The 24633-nt window shown below is 37.2% G+C and overlaps 1 protein-coding gene and 1 long non-coding RNA gene across 2 annotated transcripts; both read left to right on the top strand.

Moving 5' to 3' along the window:
- Window positions 1-264: 264 nt before the first annotated feature.
- On the top strand, window positions 265-5420 carry LOC114311325 (putative purine permease 11). The gene is made up of 2 exons (XM_028257458.2): window positions 265-719; window positions 4107-5420. Exons 1-2 carry the CDS (start codon window positions 713-715, stop codon window positions 5198-5200), a joined length of 1101 nt encoding a protein of 366 aa, XP_028113259.2. The 5' UTR covers window positions 265-712; the 3' UTR covers window positions 5201-5420.
- A 4507-nt stretch (window positions 5421-9927) lies between these two features.
- On the top strand, window positions 9928-22839 carry LOC145790742 (uncharacterized). The gene is made up of 2 exons (XR_014329853.1): window positions 9928-10095; window positions 22522-22839. It is a non-coding gene; the product is annotated as an uncharacterized LOC145790742 (long non-coding RNA).
- The last annotated feature ends 1794 nt before the right edge of the window (window positions 22840-24633 follow it).

Raw genomic sequence — 24633 nt, 5'->3', positions numbered from 1 at the left:
CACCACCACAATTGCTCCATTTTTAAACAATTCAATCATTAATTACAAACCAGAAATGCCTCATACACCCACTGGGGGTTGACCCCCAATGAGGTGGCACTCCATCATTTGACAAAAAAAAAACAGTTTTTTTTTTTTTTTTTTTTTTTTTTTTTTTATTTATGGATTTGAGCCAGTGGGGGTGTGACACCTCACTGGGGCACTGGGAATATGCATCACTGTTGATTACAAACACAAGGCAAATTAGCAATATTACATACACTAATTAATTTATATATATATATATATATTAATTAGTGTATTAATTAATATTATGATATTATTACTAAATATATTTATTATAAAAATTATAAATATTTAAAATTATATAAATGATGTAACATTACCAATTAATAACTAGTGTGTACATTAAGGATATTATTCCAAGGCAAATAGAACGGAATTTGAGTTTGTTTTCATAGTCAAAATTGAACAACTTGGATATCAGGTTCACACTCACACCATTGCCTGTGGGTTTGCAATTAGAATTATTTTCTAATACATGTGCCAAAATCAATTTCCTTAATTTTCTTTCATGAGACTTCGGATCAAATTCTTCCTCCAATCGCTGAAATTGTACTCGTAACCAATCGAAGACCACCCCCATCCCCTCAAGTTTGCGTTGCAAATCGTCTGTTCTTTCTACGGCTCATCGTCATCTCCTCATCGGAACATGACAGGTCGTTCACTCTCTCTCTCTCTCTCTCTCTCATGATGTTTCTGCAAAGAAACAGCAAATTATTGATGGGTTTTCATTTTTTTCAATCACTTTTGTCAATATAGTGTATTTGGGTTGTATTTAGATTTATTTGATAAGAAAAAAACTGGGTTTAATGCTATTTTATTGTTATGCAATTTAAGATACTGTTTGTTAGTGTTCTCATTTGTTTTCTTTTGTCCAATCTGGAATACAAAGCAAAGAGAATAGAGGGATCTGACTATTTTTTCTTTTATCATTTGAGTTGAATTAGGACTTGGGTTTTGGGTTTTTGGAACATGGAAGTGCTACTTTTAGGGAAATTCTTATGTAAAGTTTGGATTCGAGAGTAATTCGAAGTGGTGTGTTTCATTAATTTGGCTTTTATGAGGTACACATGTGATTGATGTTTTTCATTTATATAAAAAATTTGATAAAGTTAAAGACTGTTTTTGGCTGTGGAGAGAATGTGGAAAAGTGAAGCTAAAGTGAGAATTTGGTTTCTATTACAAACAACCCATATTTCAATTAGTCAAATATTATTTGATTAAGGTTTTTCACATTATGACCTTAATCATCTCCACCTCTGAGATTTTGCTGAAATGAAAAAGGAAAGTGTCACTGCAACCCAAGCAATTGTTGTTTTTGAAGTCAGTAACCAATCTACTTACATTCTCTCTAGCCACAAACAATGTTTTCTACTTCAAATGTTGCAGAGCAGTGACAATTCTTTTTATCTGGTATTGGTTTGATTGTATGATGTTATAAGTTATAACTCAAAAGGCAATGATAGGGAGTATTATTAGCAACTATCTTGCTTCCTGGTCTTTTTTATAATATTACGTACCTCAAGGCTTTTGGGTCAATTACTTTTCTTAGGCCGTGTCTGGATCATAAATTTGGATAGGGGTTTGGAAATAGAAAGGAAAAAGGAGAGGACAATGTGAATAAAATATAAACTAATTTTTTCCTTCATTTCCCTTTCCCTTTCTAAATCTCCATCCAAATCCATAATCCAAACACAAAGTTAAGGATTTTGCATTATGGAGTTTGATTTAGCAGTTGTTCTTTTGTCTAGCATAATACTCATTGTGGATGATTTAAATTTTTAGGTGCTTACATATTTTGCAATTGCAAACGAAGAAATTCGAAGGGTGTGAATTATTGTTTAGAATATACGTATAAGATTTTTGGCCTTCCGATACTGACACCTCGGTTTACCGATGGGAATGAAAATTAGCCAATACAATTGGTTCGTGGCCAATATGATGATTTGAAAAATTCATGGATGCGTCATTTGATTCCAATATGTAATGCTCGATCCTGCTGATACCCGCTACATCATGACTAATATCAATTTATCTTTGATATTGCTATTTAAAACCTTGGTATGAATAGATTCTATAATTATTGACTTGTAAGTTTTCTAAGATATAATGAATTCTATTCACACTTCGATTACTTGGTAGTAGAGAGCATATTGTGCTAAATCTTTTCCCCTCTCTAGGGCTGTATTTAGGTGTTAAAACTTCTTTATGTTTAATGCATACCCATCCCTATTATTAGAATCTTATGATTCGCTATTCCATTTGTGATTCGTGCATAGAGGAATACGAATATGTGGGTGAATCTATTTTGGGATAGAATCTATAGCTATGAAGCACGGACACAGACACGGATACGGATACGGACACGGACACGGACACGGACACGGTACACGGCAATTTTCAAAAAATGGGGACACGGACACGGCGGGGGACACGGCGAATTTTATTTTATTTATTTTATATATTTTTATGTGTTATGTAGATTCATATTACATTCATCCTAAATTAAAATTAACAAACACTAACATAGTAACATTAATTGAATAAACATAACCATTACATTTAAACAAATTAATAGATCATCCATTCACAAAAAATGCACAAAAAAGTCATAATAAACGATAACAAGAACTAAGACGAGAAGGGGAAAACATTCAACATCCAACAATATTTTTCACAAAAGTACTAAATAAGAGAGGCAAAAGATTAAAAAAAAAAAAAAAAAAAATTAAATTAAAAAAAATAAAAATAAAAATAGCCCTGCCGTGTCCCCGCCGTGTCCCATGCCGTGTCCCCATATGGACACGCGTGTCCCCGCCGTGTCCCTGCCGTGTCCCCTGCAAAAAAATCATTAAATTAAAGGGACACGCCATCTGGCGTGTCCCATACGTGTCCCCGGCGTGTCCCCGTGTCCCCGGCGTGTCCCCGTGTCGGACACCGCCACGGCACTAATTTTGGAGTGTCCATGCTTCATAGATCTATAGTGAATTGCACAATTTACAATCGATTCACGATACGATTTACTTTTTATGATTTACACAATTCTTAAAACTATCGTCCTTGTTTGGTTTGTCTCTTGAGAGATAATTTTTGAGAAAAAAATTTAAAAATTTGTTTGATTAAAAATTTTTGAAAAAAAAAAAGATCCAATACCACTTTTTTCTCACATCTTACACATCAATCAATCACGTTTTTTCTCACATCCATCTATTCAATTACAAAAAAAAAAAAAAATTAAATCATCCCAAACTCCAAAACTATTTTCAAAACATACAACCAAACAAAATTAATTTTGTAAACTCTTTCCAGAAATTTATTTTTCAAAATTATTTCACAAATACCAACCAAACATAGCTGTCGTGTCTGATTAGATTCCGATCATTTTTTACCTTTTTGTTTTAGTTAAAATAACGTAATACAACTTCTAGGACTGGCTAGTACGAAAATAACTATTACTTTTATATATGTTATTTTGGTGGTCACGGAGTTTTTAATAGGGTTCAATCAAGCGCAGTTAGGACCCACCTTGTTCTTAATATTTTTTCTTCATTTTTTATTTATTTATTTATTTATTATTCATGATTTTTGAATAATTTTAATTTTATTGTTTTTGAATAATTTTAAGGTCCGTGCACATCTCTTGTTATATTAGACGATGTTATCATATCTTTATATAAGAATTATTTTATAATATGTGCCAAAATCAATTTATTTTATTTTCTTTCATATATATCATTGTTTAACATCATTTTTTTTTTATAGCTTGTATTGACTCTTACAATTCTCAAGTCAATTTGATTCAATTCATGATTCACAAAATTAGGATTTCTATTCACGATACGATTCTTGAAACTATGAAACTTGAGTTATATGGTAGAAGTTATCTATGTTGCTTTACAACCTCTGCTAATTTCATAAATTGTTCTATGATTTTCTTTAGTTCAATTGGATTCTTTTTATCTTGATTCAGAAACAATGACATTTGAACCTATCCTTTTTAAGAGATACTAATACACTTTCTCTTTTGTCATTTGCACATACAGATAACCAAGGGCCAATATTGACAATAGACGGAACTTCGACCGACCGATCATCATTGCTCAAGCTTAATCACTGGCAACGGTGGCTTTTGGTGGCTCTTAACATACTTTTTCTTCTTGTTGGTCAAGCCGCTGCTGTTCTTTTAGGAAGATTTTATTACGATCAAGGAGGAAATAGTAAATGGATGGCTACGCTTGTCCAAACTGTTGCTTTCCCAATGCTTCTAATCCCGTATTTTTGTCTCCCTTCCTCTCATGATCCTTCAACTTCTTCTACCTCTCCTTCTATCCCCATCATTTCCTCAATCTACTTCGCTCTTGGAGTACTAATTGCAGGTGATAATATGCTTTATTCCGTTGGACTTTTATACCTCTCTGCCTCTACTTATTCCCTCATTTGTGCAACCCAATTGGCGTTTAATGCGGTGTTCTCTTTCTTTATCAATTCTCAGAAGTTCACTGCACTAATTATGAATTCCGTAGTTGTCCTTTCCTTATCTGCTTCTCTCATTGCGGTGAATGATGAGTCTGATAAGCCATCTGGAGTCACTAATGGGAAATATTTCCTCGGATTCCTAAGTACAATCGGAGCTTCTGCTCTTTATTCTCTTTTGCTTTCCCTTATGCAGCTTTCATTCCAAAAGGTTTTGAAAAAGGAAACGTTTTCTGTGGTTTTGGAAATGCAAATTTATACCTCGCTCGTAGCCACATGTGTTTCTACTGTGGGTCTTTTTGCCAGCGGGGAATGGAAGACTTTAGAGGGAGAAATGGATGGTTTTGGCAAGGGGAAAGTCGCTTATGTGATGACGTTGGTGTGGACAGCCGTGTCTTGGCAAGTTTGTTCTGTTGGTGTGGTTGGATTGATTTTCACGGTGTCTTCTTTGTTCTCGAATGTTATCAGTACTTTTTCCTTGGCTCTTACTCCTATTGCTGCAGTGATTTTCTTCCACGACAAAATGAACGGTGTAAAGATAATCGCTTTGCTTCTAGCTCTTTGGGGTTTTGCATCTTACATCTATCAGAACTATCTCGACGATCTCAAGGTAAAGAAAACACAAAGTGAGGTCAGTGAGGCCACAAATGATTCAAACTGTTGATGATTTCTGGAGGATAACCTTGAAATAATGCACCAAACATCATTGTTTAGAACTGTCGATTATATTCAACTGTGAGTTTGTACCATATGCCTTTGTCACAGTTAGGAGATTTTGCAGAATTATTTTTTGTTGAATTGTGGTATATGATCAATGCCATTAGTTTTAATGAAGCTAACCAACCATGTTCTATACGTGGATCTGGTTGTTGTTTGGTAATAAAGTCATTTTCTTGTGATCTACTTACTATTTCAATTCGTTCCGTTTTGATTGAAAATTCTGCACCTACCTGGGCTTTGTCCATAGAACATTTGTTTGGAAAGTATTGCAAATGGGAAGTATACAACTCTTGCAGTTACAACTTCTAAAATGATGGTTGGACATGCTAGGGTCTATAGGCAAATGATTGGATTATGTTTGTTCTTGTTTTCTCTAGGAATGAGTAACAGTGATTGAGTTTGGGTACATTTTAGAGCAATATTAAGGGTTCATTTAGTGCAACTCTTTGCAAGCTGAGAGTTGATAATAAGAAAAGTATTCATTTCAGTTTTTTAATAATTGTGTGTTTTTTTTTTCTTTTTTTAACTTATTAAAGCTAAACACCCTCCAAAAATAAATAAATAAATAAATAAATAAATAATAAAAAATTAGAAGTTGTAAGCACTCTTGTAAGTTGCAGCAAACAAGGCCTAAGTTGGCCCTAGTTAACTTGTTATGGAAACCAAGGGGTTGGCCTGGTCGAGGAAGCACTCCTTTACCAGGGCGTTATACTAGGGTTTGAGTTTCACCGTTGTGCGATGCAACGTCCACTTCTCTTGTTCTCCCCTTTTTGATTGTAGAAAAACAAAAATTGATTTGTAATGAAACTTTGCTCAACTACAGAGATCTTATTACTATTTGGGGTTGCTAATGTATTTGATGTACTGAAATTTTACATTTGTCTTTTGATTTGTGTTTAGTTTAGTTGATGATATTTTTGTAGACTGTGTTTGGATTATGGATTTAGAAATGAAAAGAAAAATGGTAAAATAATTTAGCTTATATTTTATTTAGATTTGTCTCAGCTTTTCATTTTTTCCCCCTCTAAATTTCCACCTAAATTTATTATCAAAGATAGTCTAAGGGTTTGTTTTGGATGTGAGTTGACTTTTTGATTTTTTTTGCTATTTTAACTTTGGGCTAAAAAGCTTCGTTTGAGGTAGGCTTTATGGTTGTTTTGACTTTTGTAAAAGAAAAAATGAAATGATTATAGTTTAAAGGGAAAATTGGCCTAGGGTCCCTCTCTCACTTTTCGTAATGGAAGAGATCCACAAAATTATTTTTTAATGTCTAAGGTCCCTAAACATATATCAAAGAAATTTCAATCCTTTATACAATCTTCATCATCTGGCCCATTCCATTTCTCAACCAGAATAGCCCTAGCTTGCTCGCAAAGCGTCTTGACCTTAGCTTCCGTTAGAGGCTTGAACTCCATCAAGTGCTCGATCTGCCGATCTAGATCCGCGTGCGAAGGCATTCTCTCTCTCTCTCTCTCTCCGATCTGAAACACCGATCGATCAGAGACTGAAGATCGAAGCAAAAAGTAAAGGATTAATTGATTCCTACCTATCGATCAGAAATCACGAAATTAGGGTTTCTCTTTTCGATGGGGTTTTTGAATCCTCGGATCGTGGGTCCAATCCCTTTGTTCATCGGAGATCTCCCGAATCTCGAGGTCTTGCAGATTTGGGAGAACAATTTCACGTTGGATCTGCCAGCGAACCTTGGCCGTAATGGAAAGCGGTTGAGGCTTGACGTCTGCTCCGAACCTTACCGACAGTTCATCTTTTGACCTTTCTGATTCTGGCTTTCCTCTAGTTTCTGCAACACAGGTGCGTAAGTTGCCCACAAGTGGCCAGTCTAAGCTGAAGGTGGAAGATGTTCATACTGCAAACAAGTCTTTGGTAGAAAGAATACGATCTGCTCTAGATTTTGATGAAGCGAAGTACAGTGCATTTAAGGATATATCAGGAGAATATCGACAGGGCTTGATGGATGCAAAGACTTATGTAGGTTATGTGAATCAGTTTGGCTTGTCACATCTTGTTATTGAGTTGGCTGGACTCTGTCCTGATGCTGAGAAGCAGAGAGCACTTGTTGAGACCTATGATGCAACTTTGCGAAACAATGGCCTACAAGAAAAGTTTTGGAGCAAGGACAACTCACGTATGAAAGATGGTAATGGTTCCAAGAAGGTAAAGGGAAGTGCTTAGATGCTGAAGACACTAAATATTGGTGAAGTCAATTTTCTCTGGCTTGGAAAGTCCAGAATTTATCAATTTTTTCTGATTTGAAAATTGGTCAAACTTTTCTCTGGGTTGAACCCAGGGAAGTCTAGAATTTCTCTGGACTAATTTTCTCTGGACCAATATTCTCTAACCTGAAGAAAGCTTCATTATTGTTATTTATTTATTTGACTTGAAGAAAGCTATATGATTGAAAATACAGCTTTTATATCCAGTTCGATTCTTAAAAAATACTTATTTGTATTTCTGTTTTCTTAGAAAAGAGCCTTCTAGCTATGACTTTGAAGCAACATAGAATTTTTGCTCACTCAATACCTGCATGTATGTATCCTACACTTGCCATAATTTAAGTGTGTATGTAAGTGTATGTGTATGCTTGTGTATAAATGTAGTACCATGAAAATATTCTTCTGTTTATTACCTTTAAAAAAATAGTTAATATTTTAATGGTAAAAAACACACTGCTTCATAAAAAAAAAAAAATTTCCCAAACTGTCAGTAGCAACAATGGTGGAGGATCAAACCCACGGCAGAGAAATTTGAAATTTCTCTGGAGTCCATGAAAGGCTAAGAAAATTTCTCTGGCAGTGTCCATGAAAGGCTAAGGAGGTAGAGAAATTTTGAATTTCTCTGGACCAATTTTCTCTGACTTGAATTTTCTCTGGACCAATTTTCTCTAGATTGATGTTGAGGGACCTTAGACATCATGAAAATATTTGATGTCCTTTATACTATAAAATCATAATATTAGGGACCTTAAAAAAAAATACCCCTAGTTTTAATGTGATGTTTTGTTTTATTGGGTTAAAAAACTTAATTTGTTTTTTTGTTGCTAAAATAACCAAAAAGTCAAAAAGTTTGACATGCCAAATGAAGGCTAAATGAATTAATTACTGTAATGGCATTGGAAAATTGTTCACGGTCTTTAAATGACATTGAGGTCTCGTTTGTCAGTTATACACTTTAGTTAAAAAGTCAAAAAGTCATTATAAATTATTATATCACTCTCTATTTTTCTGTACATATTTTTTGAAAAAAATTAAAAAATTATTAAAAGAATCTATATTTCTAAACGAGGACTCAAACTAACTTTTTGATTATCAAATACAAGTTTTTGTGGTAAGTAAAGGAGTAACCTCTTTAAATAAAGTAATTATTGGTCCAATTTGGTTGTATTTTCATTTTCTATTTTAATTTTGGGGTGTTTTGGAAAGATAGTTAAAAGTTATTTTTTGACTTTTTTGTAAGAGATGGGAAGTGGGTTAAAAGTTAGGAAATAACTTCTAACCCACTTTCCAAAATAAGCCCAAAAAAAAAAAAATTCTAAAAATAACCCACATTAAGAAAACACTAAAAAGTTGTTTTCGAATAACTAAAATCTATTTTTGCAAAAAAAAAAAAAAAGAAAAAGAAGAAAAGAAAAGAAAAAGAGGATGTGTTTTTTTTTCTTCTAAACTTCACATTGTTTTTTGTTTCAATATATAAAAGACAAAAATGAAAACATAACAAAAGTATTAGTGTTGGAAAATAATGGTTTTTGACAATTTTACTTTTAAATTAAAGTGGGACCTAACTGCCTGTTGAGATGAGTTTGAGTGACTTTGTATTCTCTTAAGGGTTTGTTTGGAATGTGAGTTGGCTTTTTGGTTATTTTAACTTGGAGCTAAAAAGCTACGTTTGATAAGGGTTTTTTAGCTTTTTTGACTTTTTGTAAGAAAAATAATGTAATGATTATGGGTTGAATGTGATGTTTTGTCTTATTGGATTAAAGAGTCTATTTTGTCTTTTTTTGGTTAAAATAGTCCCAAACCCAACCTAACCCATCTTCCCAAACAGAGGCTAAGTGAGAAAAGTTGAAATACAGAAATATTGAGCTAAAACCATTAAGTTGTGAATGTGAATTGTCTCATAAAGTTGGCATCAATAGAAGTTGGGCTTGAGTCTAGGCTTGGACTTAAACTTGGACTTAGTCTTAGTCTTAGTCTTGGTTTGGATTGGCCTAGGCTTGTATATGTCTTGGGCATGAGCCAAATTGTACTATGCTGGGCTAGGTTTGTCGTGTACATATTTTTTAGATTGGGTTTGGATTGGGTTATAACCCAACACTAGTATCCATTTTGAGAACCATATAGTTGGATTATTTAAATAGCATTATATATATATATATATATAATGCAAGGGGCGTTTTCAATCTTTGTAACTTTCATCTTTTGATGGTAGAGTTGACGATAATATTATGCATATGGGAGTTTTGCATCTTTGTAACTTTAGCCCTTATGGCTAGAGTTGATAGTCATTGATGCTAAGTTTTATAGTATCCTTCATGGACTTAGATGGATAAGATAGAAATATTTTTGAAATGAAAAATTTGTGATTTTCTTTAAATAAAGTTAGAAAATATTTTTTATACTAAAGAAATTTTTCTATCTTTTCTGTGCTAGCTTCTTCTTTGATTCTTGTTAGAGAGAGAGTGCTGTCATTGTCAAGTTCGCAGAAACTATTTAGAAGGTGCTTCTGCATTAGTTAGTTTCGACCGTCGTATCTTGGGAGACAGACGCCGACGTACCTCTAGCACCCATCAGGAGGCGGTGAATATGTTTTAAGGAAACTATGGTATCACATAGGTTTCGGTTTACATCTTTTATTTTGTTCTTCAAACTCTTAGATTTGAACTATTTCTTACATATTATTTTATATGTTCATGGAAAAACCATTTTGTAATATATTTCATGATGTAATCTAATTTATTTATGTATTTTTAGTTATGTAGTTTATTCTATATTTCATTCTTTAATAAATAAATAAATAATTTTGTTTTGTCATTTCTATTTATATTATTTTATATATTTTTCTTATATTATTATGGGAAAATACCAACAATCTTAAAACAAATTCATATAAATAGGTTTTGATAAAATAATTTAGTTTTATTACAGTTTTGTTCTAGTGACTTTTGGAATTAAAATTAATTTAATTGCCTAGAGTTTTTGGATTATTTTAAACTGTTCATTTCTAGTAATTTATTCATACAATTTATTTTAAGTTAATTAGTTGTTATTGCATGAATAATTTGGTTGTTAGTGCATAAGTTACTAAGAACTGATAAGATAAAATAAAAATTTTATTTCCTAAGATTCTTACTAATTTATTTGATTTGTTTGTTATTTGTTTTCTATTGCAATTAACCTTCTCTACAGATTTACCTAAATGCAAAAGGAGGATATATAATATGAATAAACAAACAAATTGGAATTAGTAAAATGAACTGCTAATTTTTTATTTGAACAAGATTGCCTTTGTGTGAAACAAGACATATATTGGACCTTCGAATTTTGGGACATATTTGTGAATTTAGTTATTCACTATATAGTTCAGTTTTATTTTAGATTTATTTCGTTTGTTGTTTTGAAAGTTTGTTAACCATTTTGATTTAATTCGATTAATTCAATTTTGGAAAAAACAAAGTGTTGGATTTCATGTTTTGAGAATGTTAGGAGATTCGTCTAGTCGAGACGTTTCCGACGGTATAAAATATCTCCAAACAGGTTTGTTTTGGGAGAAAATCTAGTAAAACAATTTCAATTTTTCACGTATAATAGTCTTATTACTGTGTTTGCTTATGATGATGTTGCACTATCGCATGGTAGTACAACTTGGCATTGTAATGGCATTAATCTTATTCATTCTATGTTTTTTTTTGTGTCAATTGTGAGTTCTTTCATGTCTTGATTTGTAATCAAGGAAATTACTGCAATTTTTTTTTCTTTCTATTCTTGGAATGATAAGTGAGAGTTTAACTCTATTGTTATATATATTTGCTCATAGTTGCTTGGTTTGATTGCTAACATTATGACCATAATATTTCTATATATATAATTGATTATTATAGTCATGCATAACTCATGACATTCTTGTAACTGCAATGCATCTATAGCCTTTGAATTATACATTACGAGTTATAACTAAAATTACTTGTGTAATATTCACTTTGTTGGTTCATTAACTCGTTTTGTATCTAAGTGTGTATATAAACATTGAATATGGAGATTTAGCGGCAATGAAGATAGAGTTTTGTAATGTGTTTTATACAAAGATAAGCATTACAAGTGGAGAAGCATGTTCTTGGCTAAACAGATGATTTCAGATGCAACCATGAACTTCGTTTTTGCAAATTTAGATAATTTGTAATTGTAACAGTTGCATTGTAATTTGTAGTAGTTTTAATTTGTAATTTGTAATAGTTTCACCATAGTGAAAGGAAAGGGGGAAGGAAAGATGTTTATAAACCTTCGAGTTTGGAGAAAATCTTTGGGATTAATTTTATTATTTCCAAAGTGGTTTGGTTTTCTGTAATAGAAACCAAACTGTTTTGCCTTAGCTGAAGAGTATTTTTGAGTTATGTTCAGAAATGATAGTTAAGATGGATTTGGTTTCAAACATTTGTGGTTAGAGGAAGTCCTTGGGTTTAATTTTTTTTATTCCCAAAGCAGTAGGAAACCAAGTTTTGAGAAAATCTTTAGTTATAATCTGATTATTTTCGAAGTATTTTGTTTTGGAAGAAGAAACCAAATTTTAGCATTAGCTAAAATATTTTTGATTTTTATTTAGAAATAATGGCCCAGTTTTAGGAGTATCGGTTAACTTTTATGAATGGTGTAATTCTGATCACAGTTTTTAATTACTTGTAAGTTTTGTAAACTTGATTTGTTTTGACTTAGTTTATCCCCTGAAAAACTTAATTCTAAATTTGTTTCCCATGGACTAGGAGTCAATATGCGCTTGAAAGTTTTATTTAAGGTTAACTGGGTCTTAAGTGGGATTGGTGTGGCCTCTCCAATCTTCCTAGAAACTTTCCTGACCATGTTCGATTTTAGGGTAAGTGGTGAGATCAATTTTTGAATTAAATTTCAGACTTTGAATTTTTTAGTGTTAAGTTTAGTTTTTGGAAAAATAGAATAGTGAAATTCTGTTGTGATTTTTCAGAAATGGCTTCAAGCAGTGACAACAGAAAATATTGTTCCATCTGACAACCTTAAGCCTTGTGAGGTTCTTAAAGAAAGATTTAGAAAGATCAAGTATGATTAAAGGAATCATAAGATTGCATGCTAATATATTTGAATTAATTAGAGGCAATTAGATTGTTATCCTTGTGTCAATTATAGCATGTATGATTGCTATGTAACTTTGCTTAGAAGCAAAGATGAGATAGCCCGTTAGGTAAATATAGTTTTTTGAATTTTTATAATTCTGAATATATTCTTGAATTGGTGGCTTCTAGTGAGTATATGATCACTGATTACAAAGATAGAAAACTGGCGGTTCCTAGGAGGAGTTAGACCACTAGCTACACAGTTATGAGATTGTGGTTCTTAGTAGTGAACAGATTACGGATTATATGTCAACACATGATGATTCCTAGTAATGAAAGAGTCTACTGATCTTATGTCAAGGCGTTGTGATTCCTAGTAGTGGAGTGACTACTAATCACATGTCAAGATATTGTGATTTCTAGTAGTAAAAAGTCTATTGATTACATGCTGAGAAATTAGTGATTCCTAGTTATAAGACTACTGGCCATGTTATGAAGTTCTGAATAGTAGAACATTGAACACGGGATCTGTGTTTCCTAATAATAAGACTATCGACTTCAAAGTAACTTGTTGGACCAAACTTGTTTGGTGCCTTGAATTTGGAAATGACCTAATTTGGTTGATGACAGTCTGAGAATGTGTTTTCTGTGATATGATTTTGAGATTTTCATAATCATTGTGACACAAGAAATTGTTTAAAGACCCTGTATGAATTTTCGAAAAGGCCGGGAGCCATCGTATAAATTCTACAAATGTGGGGGGTGTCATGCAAAAGGTGGCAAATGAGAGGGGGGGTTGTCATGCAAAAGGTGACAATACCTAAACCCAAGCGAGTAGGATAGACCTAAAAATCACTTGACTTTGTGTTCAACGGTTATGCATAATAAAATAATGCATATTGATTTTCTTGTGGACGAATTTGATATTCAGATTTACATTAAGAATATAATCATGGAATTGAGGAATCGATTTTCATGAGGAAAGAGATAAGCCTAGAAGATGTTAATAGACTAGGACTTTAAAGTTCTTCTATCTAATCTTCTTATACCTATATAGTGGCTAGTGAGGCTAAAAGCTTCTTTTAAGTTGTGATTTTTCTAGAAAGTAGTTCTTAAATTAACTTGATCTTGCAGAGGTAATAATCCCTGGGATGCAAGTGAATGAAAGCCGATGAGACAAGCTTGTTATCAAAGGATACCGGTGAAGAGAATGCCTGGATTACTTTGGTACGCGATTACCAGTTATGGTGAGTGTAATCTCAATTGTATGAAGTCTAGAGATACATCAAGATGGATGTCCACATAGCTTTCCTATATGAAGATTTAGTTGAATAAATCTTTATGGAACAAGGACGAGGAAAGACTGTAAGCTTGAGAATCATTTTATGATCACCAAAACAATGACATGAGAAATTTGATTACACTATGTTGTCAAGTGGGTATTGACAAATGTGTTTATGTCAAAGATATTGGCAATAATATATGTTGTGTTGTGTCTATGTGTAGGTGACACGCTCATTGTTGGTAGTTGTGAGAAGATATTCAATACTACCAACTAGATGTTGTATTCTAAGTTTAATATGAAAGATACGGACCTTGTAAATGTGATTTTAGGCTTTAAGATTACCAGAACATCTAGTAGTGTTGTACTTTCTCAGTCTCGTTATGTTGATAAGATAGTTGAGAAATTTAGTAAATCAGATACAAGTTTGTCGAGGACACTGGTAGACTTGAGTCTACATTTGGCCGAGAATAATGGTGAAGGTGTATTTCAACTAGAATATTCTTGGTCCATTGGAAGTTTAAAGTATCTAATAAGTTGGACAAGGCCAAGTATAGCCGACTCAATTAGCAGGCTTAGTAGATACACGAATAATCCTAATACTACTCATTAGAAGGGCATTATGCGGGTGTTGGATTATTTACACTACACTCGGGATTATGGGTTGCATAACACTTGATATCCAGTTGTACTAGAAGGGTACAAAGGCAACAACTGGATATCTGATATAAAGACTACATATCCATTAGTGGATATGTTTTCTCTAATTGGAGCTGTAATCGTGTCTTGGAGATCTTCCAAGCAGATGTGTATCACAAGATCAATGATGGAATTAGAATTTATAGCGACTCTGGTTTAAGACCCGCCCATTTGATATTCTAGATTCAGGTTTCATGGTTTTGTGTTGTTATTCTTGTCTTATTCCTCTTTTTTCTCCTTGAGTTTAGCTATTGGGATGTGTTGGTTGTGTTTGGAATAGGTTGGTACCTCATTTTTCAAAAACCTTGTTGCCCAGATTTTTACTTCTACGCTTGAGCACGACTTCTTATGCTCAAGCGGTCCTTGTGAACTCTCAGTACTTTTGCATGTCTGCAAAACTACTGGGACTTGTTATTTTTCGCTCGAGCAAAGCTACTTAAGCTTTAGTGGTATTGCGCTCAAGTGACTCTTGTTGCGCTGTTGACCTTCTGTCTGTAAAACTACTGGGAGTGTGTATTTTACGCTCGAGCGTCACTTCCTGCGCTCGAGCGGTGATGTCTTTTTCATTGTGTCTTGATGCTCGAGCATCATTTCGTACGCTCAAGTGGTAATTATTTTTGTGTCTTGATACTGGACGCTCGAGCGTCACTTCTCACGCTCAAGCGGATTGTGCGTATATCAATCCGTAAAAATCACTTTTTACATCACTTTTTCATATATCTCTCTCTAAACTTTCGCACCTTCTACTTGAAGGCTGCATGGTTGGCATTGGCAGCACCTTGTGCCCATGACCAACCAAGACCAAGGCATGATGGAGGCATGCCAAGACAGCAAGGTAAAATGTTGTCCAAGTGCTGAGGCAGCAGCACAACCCTTGGCCAAAGTATGTGCAGCCGTTGCACAGATGCAAGGCATTAACATGACCCGAATGTGGGCTGCAGCATGCTTGGGGGTTAAATGCAATCAGTAGGCAAAACTTGGTCTGGAGGCTAAGACAACCAAATTCGTGGCTGACTTGATGAGGCAAACAAACATGGCAGTTACTAGCAGTTATGCATGTCAGTTGGCAGCAGTTACCCATGATGGGCAAAGACAAGGCAAGTCTGGACACCTGGAACCAAGCCTGAAACATAGCAGCAGTTAAGAGCAGTTATGCTCCAGAAATGTTCCTAAGTCCCTAGGCAGTTGGGGGTGTCAACTGCCATGCCACTTGGCATGCTTTCCTTGTAATGCTGGTTGTAAGTTGAAACTGATTGTAAGCCTATTTAGGCATATGCCATGGAACTCGAAAATTAACTAAGTGTTTTGTAAGAGTTCCATAGGCATCCTTTGTATTGTTGGTGCAATTAATAAAGGTTGGGATCTTTCCTGTAATTACTTGCTGCCTATTCTTACTTGTTATAACACTGTGTGTGTGTGTATTCATACTTGGCTGAGACTAAGTGTCCAACTTAGTGCCATTACAGGTTGGAATTTTGAAACGAAAATTGACCCTGTAACAATTGGTATCAGAGCACGGTTTTGCTCTAATGGTTTCTGGCATGGATGCCTTAAAAGACAGGGTAACTCGGTTGGAAAATCTTGTTGGTGACCCTGCTGATGAGAATATCTCTCTGTCGGATCGATTGGATGTTGTGGGCTCGAGGCTTCTTGCCCTTGAGTCCTCGACAGCAGATCGGTTCAAAGACGTGCTGTCTGATGTCCTGGCCATTTCAGATTCTTGGAAAGACAAAATTCAAGAAATTGTGGATGAACAGTCCCTTCTGAAGAAGGCCATCTGTGGGCATACGAATTCTGAAAAGGCTCCTTCGAAAATCAAAGTTCCAGACCCTAAAGCATTTGCTGGAAATCGGAGTGCAAAGGAACTTGAGAATTTTCTGTGGGACATGGAGCAGTACTTTAAGGCTGCTCATGTGCCAGAAGGAGAGAAGGTTACAATCACAAGCATGTACCTTACCGGTGATGCAAAACTCTGGTGGCGTACTCGTGTCGGGGATGATGCTCGGACAGAGATCTCAACTTGGGATACTCTTAAGAAGGAAATGAAGGAACAATTCCTTCCGTGCAACACATCTTGGGTTGCAAGGGACGCCTTGAAACGGTTGAAGCATGCTGGATCGGTGAGGGACTATGTGAAAGAATTCAGTTCGTTGATGCTGGACATCAAGAACATGTCGGAGGAAGATAAACTCTTCAATTTCATGTCTGGGTTGCAGAATTGGGCCCAGTTAGAACTTCGAAGACTCGGTGTCAAAGATTTGCCCTCTGCCATGGCTGCTGCAGACGGGTTGCTTGACTACAAGTTAAGCAAGGAACCCACTACTGAAACCAGCAAATCCAAGAAGAAAGGAAAAGAGAAGACGGGAGAGAAGAAGTCTGGTTTCAGGAAGGGGAAAGAGGGTTCCAAGTACAAACATAAAGGGGATTCTTCTCAGACCAACGGTGGGAAATCTAACAAAGGGTGTTTCATCTGTGATGGACCCCATAGAGCGAAAGACTGTCCCAAGCGTGAGAAATTGAATGCTATGGTCGCAGAAGATGGCAAAGGGGAGTCGGATTCTGAGGGGCCGACTAGGGTAAATCCCTTACAATTGCTCAATGCAATTCATGTGGACAAAGCCCCTACCACTGGTCTAATGTATGTCAAGGTGACATTGGCGGGTATCGACATTGCTGCGATGGTAGACACCGGTGCCACGCATAACTTTATGTCAGAAAAAGTTGTGCAGACCCTCGGATTACAAGTGACCCAAAGCGCCAGTCGAATCAAGGCCGTGAACTCAGCGGCTCAATCGGTGCAAGGAATGGCTTCCAAAGTATCAATCACAGTTGGAGATTGGACTGGACGGGTTAACTTGATGGTGGTTCCTTTGGATGATTTCGATGTCATCTTAGGAAATGACTTCTTTGTGACTGCAAAAGTGGCTTTAATGCCATATTTGGGTGGGATACTTATTTCGGATGAAGACAAGCCTTGCTTTGTCGCTGGTTGCAGTAAATCAGACAAAGGCAAGGGCACAAAGAGGAAGACGGAGACCCTCTCAGCCATTCAAGTGCACAACGGTTTGAAAAAGGGTGCAGAGACTTATCTTGCTGCCTTGGTGGAAATCAAACCTGATCTGTTAGTAGAAGTGCCGGATGAAGTGGTAGAAGTATTGAGGGAATTTGAGGATGTGATGCCTCCGAAGTTGCCAAAGTCCCTTCCTCCTCGGCGTGCCACTGATCATAAGATAGAGTTGATTTCGGGTGCTAAGCCTCCAGCAAAGGCACCCTACAGAATGTCCCCAATGGAACTTACGGAGTTGCGAACGCAATTGACGGACTTGTTGGATGCTGGACTGGTTCAGCCATCCAAAGCCCCTTACGGTGCCCCGGTGCTTTTTCAAAAGAAGCAAGATGGAAGTTTGCGCATGTGTGTGGACTATCGGGCTCTCAACAAAGTGACTATAAAGAATAAGTATCCAGTCCCTTTAGTGGCAGACCTGTTCGATCGACTGTGCAAAGCCACTTACTTCACAAAATTGGATTTACGTGCTGGTTATTGGCAAGTTCGAGTGGCTGAAGGAGACAAGTCAAAGACCACCTGTGTTACAAGGTATGGGTCTTTTGAGTTCCTAGTAATGCCGTTTGGGTTAACTAATGCCCCGGCTACATTCTGTAATCTTATGAATGATGTATTTAATGATTATGTCGATCAGTTCGTTGTCGTTTATTTGGATGATATTGTAATATATAGTGAGTCCTTAGAGGATCACTTGTCCCATCTTCAGAAGGTGTTCTCTCGGTTACGCGAACACCAGTTGTATGTCAAGAAGGAAAAATGTGAGTTTGCCCAACGGGAGATTAAGTTCTTAGGGCATGTAATTTGCAAAGGCCACGTAAAGATGGACAACAGAAAGGTGCATGCAATCATGGATTGGCAAGAACCAAGCAAAGTGACTGAGTTGCGTTCCTTTTTGGGTTTAGCCAACTATTATAGAAAATTCATTGAGGGATACTCAAAGAAGGCAGCACCTCTAACAGATTTGCTCAAGAAAGACAGACCCTGGAAGTGGGATGAAAATTGTCAAGCGGCCTTTGACAAATTGAAAGTGGCTGTTGCAAGTGAACCGGTTTTGCGGTTACCTGATTTTGAACTTCCATTCGAATTACACACTGATGCCTCTGATAAGGCTATTGGCGTTGTGCTGGTGCAAGAGGGGCACCCGGTTGCGTTCGAAAGTCGGAAGCTGAATGATGCGGAGAAGAAGTATTCTGCCCATGAAAAGGAAATGACAGCAGTTGTGCATTGTTTGCAGATTTGGAGAGTGTACCTGCTGGGAACCAAATTCATGGTATTGACGGACAATGTGGCAAATACCTTCTTCAAAACACAAAAGAAGTTGTCTCCAAGGCAGGCCAGATGGCAAGAATTCCTTGAAGAGTATGACTTCGAATGGCGACACAAACCTGGACGCCACAACCAGGTTGCTGATGCTTTAAGTCGGAAGGAAATTGTGGACTACGTTGCTGCGATATCAAACATTGAAACTCAACTGTTGGAAAGAATTCGGGCAAGTGCTGTAATTGATTCTGAATATCAAAGGCTGGTTCAGCAAGTGAAAGATGGCACTGTGCGTCGCTATTGGTTGGAAAATGATCTACTCCACGGCAAAGGAGATAGACTATATGTCCCTAGTGTTGGTGGACTAAGATTGGAATTGCTCAGAGAAACTCATGATCCGCAATGGGCGGGTCACCCCGGACAACAACGCATGATGGCTTTACTGTCTCGTTCCTATTGCTGGCCAAAAATGGAGGAAGATGTAGAAGCCTACGTCAAAACTTGCCTGGTGTGCCAATTGGACAAGACAGAAAGAAAGAAGGCCGCTGGACTGCTGCAACCGTTGCCTATTCCAACGAAGCCATGGGTGTCTGTTTCCATGGACTTCATATCCGGGTTGCCAAAGGTGAACGGTATGCGTTCTGTTATGGTTGTTGTTGATCGTTTCTCTAAATATGCTGTATTTATCCCTGCTCCTCATGCTTGTCCCGCGGATGTTGCGGCAGACCTCTTTTATAAGTATGTGGTAAAATACTTTGGTTTGCCTGAGGATATTGTTAGCGACAGGGATACCCGTTTTACGGGACGGTTTTGGACTGTGCTATTTAACTTGATGGGATCCGAATTAAAGTTTTCTACAGCAAATCATCCTCAGACGGATGGACAGACCGAGAGAATGAATGCATTGCTGGAAGAATACCTCCGACATTATGTGACTGCAAGTCAGAGGAATTGGGTTGACCTATTGGATAGCGCACAGTTTTGTTATAATCTGCATCGGTTATCTACTACAGGAATGAGTCCATTTGAATTAGCCACGGGGCAGCAGCCCCTCACTCCGCATGAAGTGGCAAGGATTGGCTCAGGAGGTAGATGTCCCGCAGCATATCGGTTTGCAAGAGCTAAACAAGACATGCTAGATGAAGCACAAGACAGTTTGGCTAAGCGGATGAAAAAGTATGCTGACAAAGGGCGAAGACCCTTGGAATTCAAAGTGGGAGACAAGGTGCTGCTGAAACTTACTCCACAGATTTGGAAAAAGATAAGTAGCAAAACAGCGCACCGCGGCTTAGTTCCAAAATATGATGGACCCTTTGAAATTCTAAAACGTGTGGGAAACGTTGCTTACAGGCTGAAATTGCCTGACCGGTTGAAGATACACCCAACAATCCATGTTAGCTACCTGAAACCTTATAACAAGGATCAGGCAAACCTAACACGGACGCAAGCTTGACGCGCCCCTCCGGTGATCAGAAAACAGTTTGACAAAGAGGTGGAACAGATTTTGGATCACAAAACAGAGGGACAAAGTAAGAAAAATCGAAGAACTCATTACTTGGTTAAGTGGAAGGGTTCTCCCAAAGCGGATGCAAGTTGGGAAAAGGATGTGACTCTATGGCAGTTTGAGAAGCAAATTACGGACTACTTAGAGGCTTTACCGACGAGGACGTCGGCTTCTTCTGGTGGGGGTGGTTTGTTAGCACCTTCTACTTGAAGGCTGCATGGTTAGCATTGGCAGCACCTTGTGCCCATGATCAACCAAGACCAAGGCATGATGGAGGCATGCCAAGACAGCAAGGTAAAATGTTGTCCAAGTGCTGAGGCAGCAGCACAACCCTTGGCCAAAGTATGTGCAGCCGTTGCACAGATGCAAGGCATTAACATGACCCGAATGTGGGCTGCAGCATGCTTGGGGGTTAAATGCAATCAGTAGGCAAAACTTGGTCTGGAGGCTAAGACAACCAAATTCGTGGCTGACTTGATGAGGCAAACAAACATGGCAGTTACTAGCAGTTATGCATGTCAGTTGGCAGCAGTTACCCATGATGGGCAAAGACAAGGCAAGTCTGGACACCTGGAACCAAGCCTGAAACATAGTAGCAGTTAAGAGCAGTTATGCTCCAGAAATGTTCCTAAGTCCCTAGGCAGTTGGGGGTGTCAACTGCCATGCCACTTGGCATGCTTTCCTTGTAATGCTGGTTGTAAGTTGAAACTGATTGTAAGCCTATTTAGGCATATGCCATGGAACTCGAAAATTAACTAAGTGTTTTGTAAGAGTTCCATAGGCATCCTTTGTATTGTTGGTGCAATTAATAAAGGTTGGGATCTTTCCTGTAATTACTTGCTGCCTATTCTTACTTGTTATAACACTGTGTGTGTGTGTATTCATACTTGGCTGAGACTAAGTGTCCAACTTAGTGCCATTACAGGTTGGAATTTTGAAACGAAAATTGACCCTGTAACAATTGGAAAATCCTAAGTTGAGACTTTCTCTCTCTAAAACTCACAATCTCACTACAAATACACCTAGATCTATTGATTTCTTCACCCTACTCCTTTTGTTAAAAGGGTAGAGCTCACCTAGAGCATCGTTCTCATCCGAATAGAGTTGGGTTTCGGCTTTATCCAAGTTTCACCCCTGCTTATCTCGTCTTCTAGCTTTGAGGTAGGGATCTTCTACACTCTTTTATGATTTTTGACTTAGCTATTTGTTTTTGTAAAACAATCTTGTGATTTGGAGAATTTTGAACAAACCTAGGGTTTTGGTTTAAAATCAAAAGAGGGGTTTTCAAATGTATGTATTGAAAATGGTTGTGGGATTGGAAATAAGGTTGAGTTGTGATAGAATTGTTGATTTGATACTTAGGACGGATTGTGGAAGAAAAAAGGAGTTTTGCCCTAAATGTCTCTAATATTTATTTTGTTTAAATAAGTGGAATTGATGTTGGAAATATGAAATTGGATGGATATTGATATGGATGGTGGAGTTGGATATGTATTATCGCTCGCATTTTGAATTTTGAAAAGTTTATCTATATTGGAGATTTTATATCTATTTAGAAATATCTATTTTGGGCTATCGGTGAAGGATAACTATGATTGTTGTAGAAATTGCATGAGGATTAGGTGAATTAAAACTAATTTCTCATCCATGTGCACTAAACATTGTTGCTCATTTAATATATTGCAAATGTATATGATTTTGAGAAAAAAAGAGTGAACGTTGGAAAGAGGTATGTATCACCAAATTAAGTTAGCCTGTGTGTCCAAGGTGAAAATCTCAAAAAACGCGGGTATACATGGGTACCGATTTCCGCAGACGAAATATCTATAAAATGACAATAGTAGCACTTGCATAGGCTACGTTTACATGGGTGTTGTTTGACGGTTTTTCGCAGACGAAATATCCGTGAAAGGTTGTACCGGTTTGAGATTTTTCCCGTATTGTTTTCTATTGTAAGGAACATGATTTGAGAATTGTGATATAAATTGAGTATGGCATGATCATTTGGAAAGAAATGTAAAACATTGTGACGTGGGCATTGCATATGCATTTCACGCTTATATCTTTGTTAAGATTCATATATCATGTTGGATTATTTTTACTCGGCTTTGGCTCATCCTATACGGGAAAACCATTTTCAGGTGTTGGTGAAATACCTCCGCTAAGGCAGTAGCTTGGGAGGATTGGAGCAAGAGCTTTATTTTGTTTATTTGTTATTATTATTTTGTACAAGCCTAGGGTTTTATCTGTATTAGATTTAAATCCATTTTGATGTAACCAAGTATAGTCTTGGAAAGTTGTAGCCTTCAGGGCATTTCAATTATCTGTTTAACTTCTATTTCATATCTTTGTTGTTGACACATGCTATAGATTAGGGTTAGGACTTATGAATGTATATTCGCATGTGTCACCTTTTTGTACGACTGAGTCTTATGTAATGGTAGGACATTATACTCTAATTCATATTGTTATTTACTTATCATCGTGGATGGTTTATTATAATTATTTCGGAGCGTTACAATTTGGTATCAGGGCGTACCGAGTTTGATACTTTGGATATGTGGGAAGTAGTTATTACCATAATGGGCTTGTCTCACTTGATAGAGACATTAGTATGTATGGTATGGTATGCTATGTGATAACATGCTTATGTGGTTATATGGGTATGATATTTAATTCCTAAGATATTGATTGGATCTACAGGTTGCTAGAAGTCATATTAGAAGAGCACTTAATCACTGCTGTTTCTAATTGGAACTTTGACAATGTCGCGGGACGATCATTATCTAAGAAGGAAATTCGTATGTGTTTATGTGACTACGTGCTTATGTGGAGTGAATTACTGTTGTCCACCGCATTATAACGCGAGTAAGTTAACTTCAGCACATTTGTAAACGTGCTAATCTTTTTTGTTACCTTTATTAGGATGTCAGAATGTGGTCGTGGTGGTAGGCGTGGTAGGCCTAGACAATAGGAGGTGCCGATACCGGATGATATTTCGGCACAAAAGGAGGGAGTTGGTCAGGCTAATATGGTCGAGCCGACGGTCAGCAGGCCATAGACGCCTTAGCCTGTGAAATGGCCCTAGCATTACGAGAATCCATGGACATTCTCAAGGCTGAGAATCAAGTCCAGGCCCAAGTAGCTTAGGCAGAGCCTTCATTATTGAAGAGAGAGTTCTTCTGGTCCAACTTGGATGAGTTTTTAGGTGATCTTAAAGAGCCTTTGAAAGTAGATGAATGGCTCAAACAAATGGTGAAGACATTTGAAATGCTTGGCATCAAAGACGGTGGTTTGAGAGTAACCTTAGCATCCTTCTAGTTGAAGAGAGATGCTAGTCAATGGTGGAAGTATGCGCGTGGGCGCATTGGGGTTACTTGGGAGGCTTTCGTCGATGCCTTCCAGGACAAGTGTTTGCCTCCCACTATTAGGGAGAAGTTGAGGGACCAGTTTTCTAAGCTCAAGTAGTTAATCACACGAGTGGCCGAGTTTGAGGCCGCATTCACTAGTTTGTCGAGGTTTGCACCGGAACTCGTGGCGACTGAGGAGTGCTGCTGTTTAGAGTTCGAGAAGAGGTTGAGGACCGAGCTCAAGTTCAAAATGGTTGGGTCAATGATTAGAGATTGTGGACGCCTTGTAGAGGCGACGACTCATCTTGAGACCATGATGCAGATAGAAGAAGCGTGGATGAGGGGCTCCAGGAGGAGTCAGGATGTTCAAGGGGACAGTAAGAGGTAGAGCAGTTCTACCTCATAACAGCCCCATGGAGCACAGTCGAGGTCCACTTTTTCAGTATCGGGTTTAGGTTCTAAGAGAGGTGGTCAAGGAGATTTCACCTGCTTTATGTGTGCCCAGGTAGGCCATGAGTCTCCAGCTTGCCCGGAAAGGGAAGGAGGGCAACAGTCTGTTTCATCTGCGGCTCTTTCTGAGGGCTAAAGTCAAGGGAGAGGGCAACTGCTCACTTGTTATCAGTGTGGGTAGGCAAGACACTTGAAGAGGTTTTGCCCTCAGTTAGGTGGCACACCTAGTGTGTTTGGTTCGAGGCAGACATAGAGCCACCAGCCTGCATAGTCAATTCAGGCTTTGAGGGCCAATCAGGGAGCCTCTTCGACTCAGTCAGTGCATCAAGATTATGCTCCGAGGGGTGAGAAGGTTGAGCAGAGACCTACAGGACGTGTGTATACTGTTACGTGCCAAACCTAATACCAACACCTTCAGTCGTGAGAGGTACTTTCTTGTTATGCAATTCTATT

This window comes from Camellia sinensis, chromosome 5 (genome assembly GCF_055761805.1).
Source record: "Camellia sinensis isolate YWXY chromosome 5, ASM5576180v1, whole genome shotgun sequence".
In the NCBI taxonomy this organism is placed as follows: domain Eukaryota; kingdom Viridiplantae; phylum Streptophyta; class Magnoliopsida; order Ericales; family Theaceae; genus Camellia; species Camellia sinensis.
Note: the sequence above shows the minus strand (reverse complement) of the source record. Positions and strands in the feature narration are given on the sequence as shown.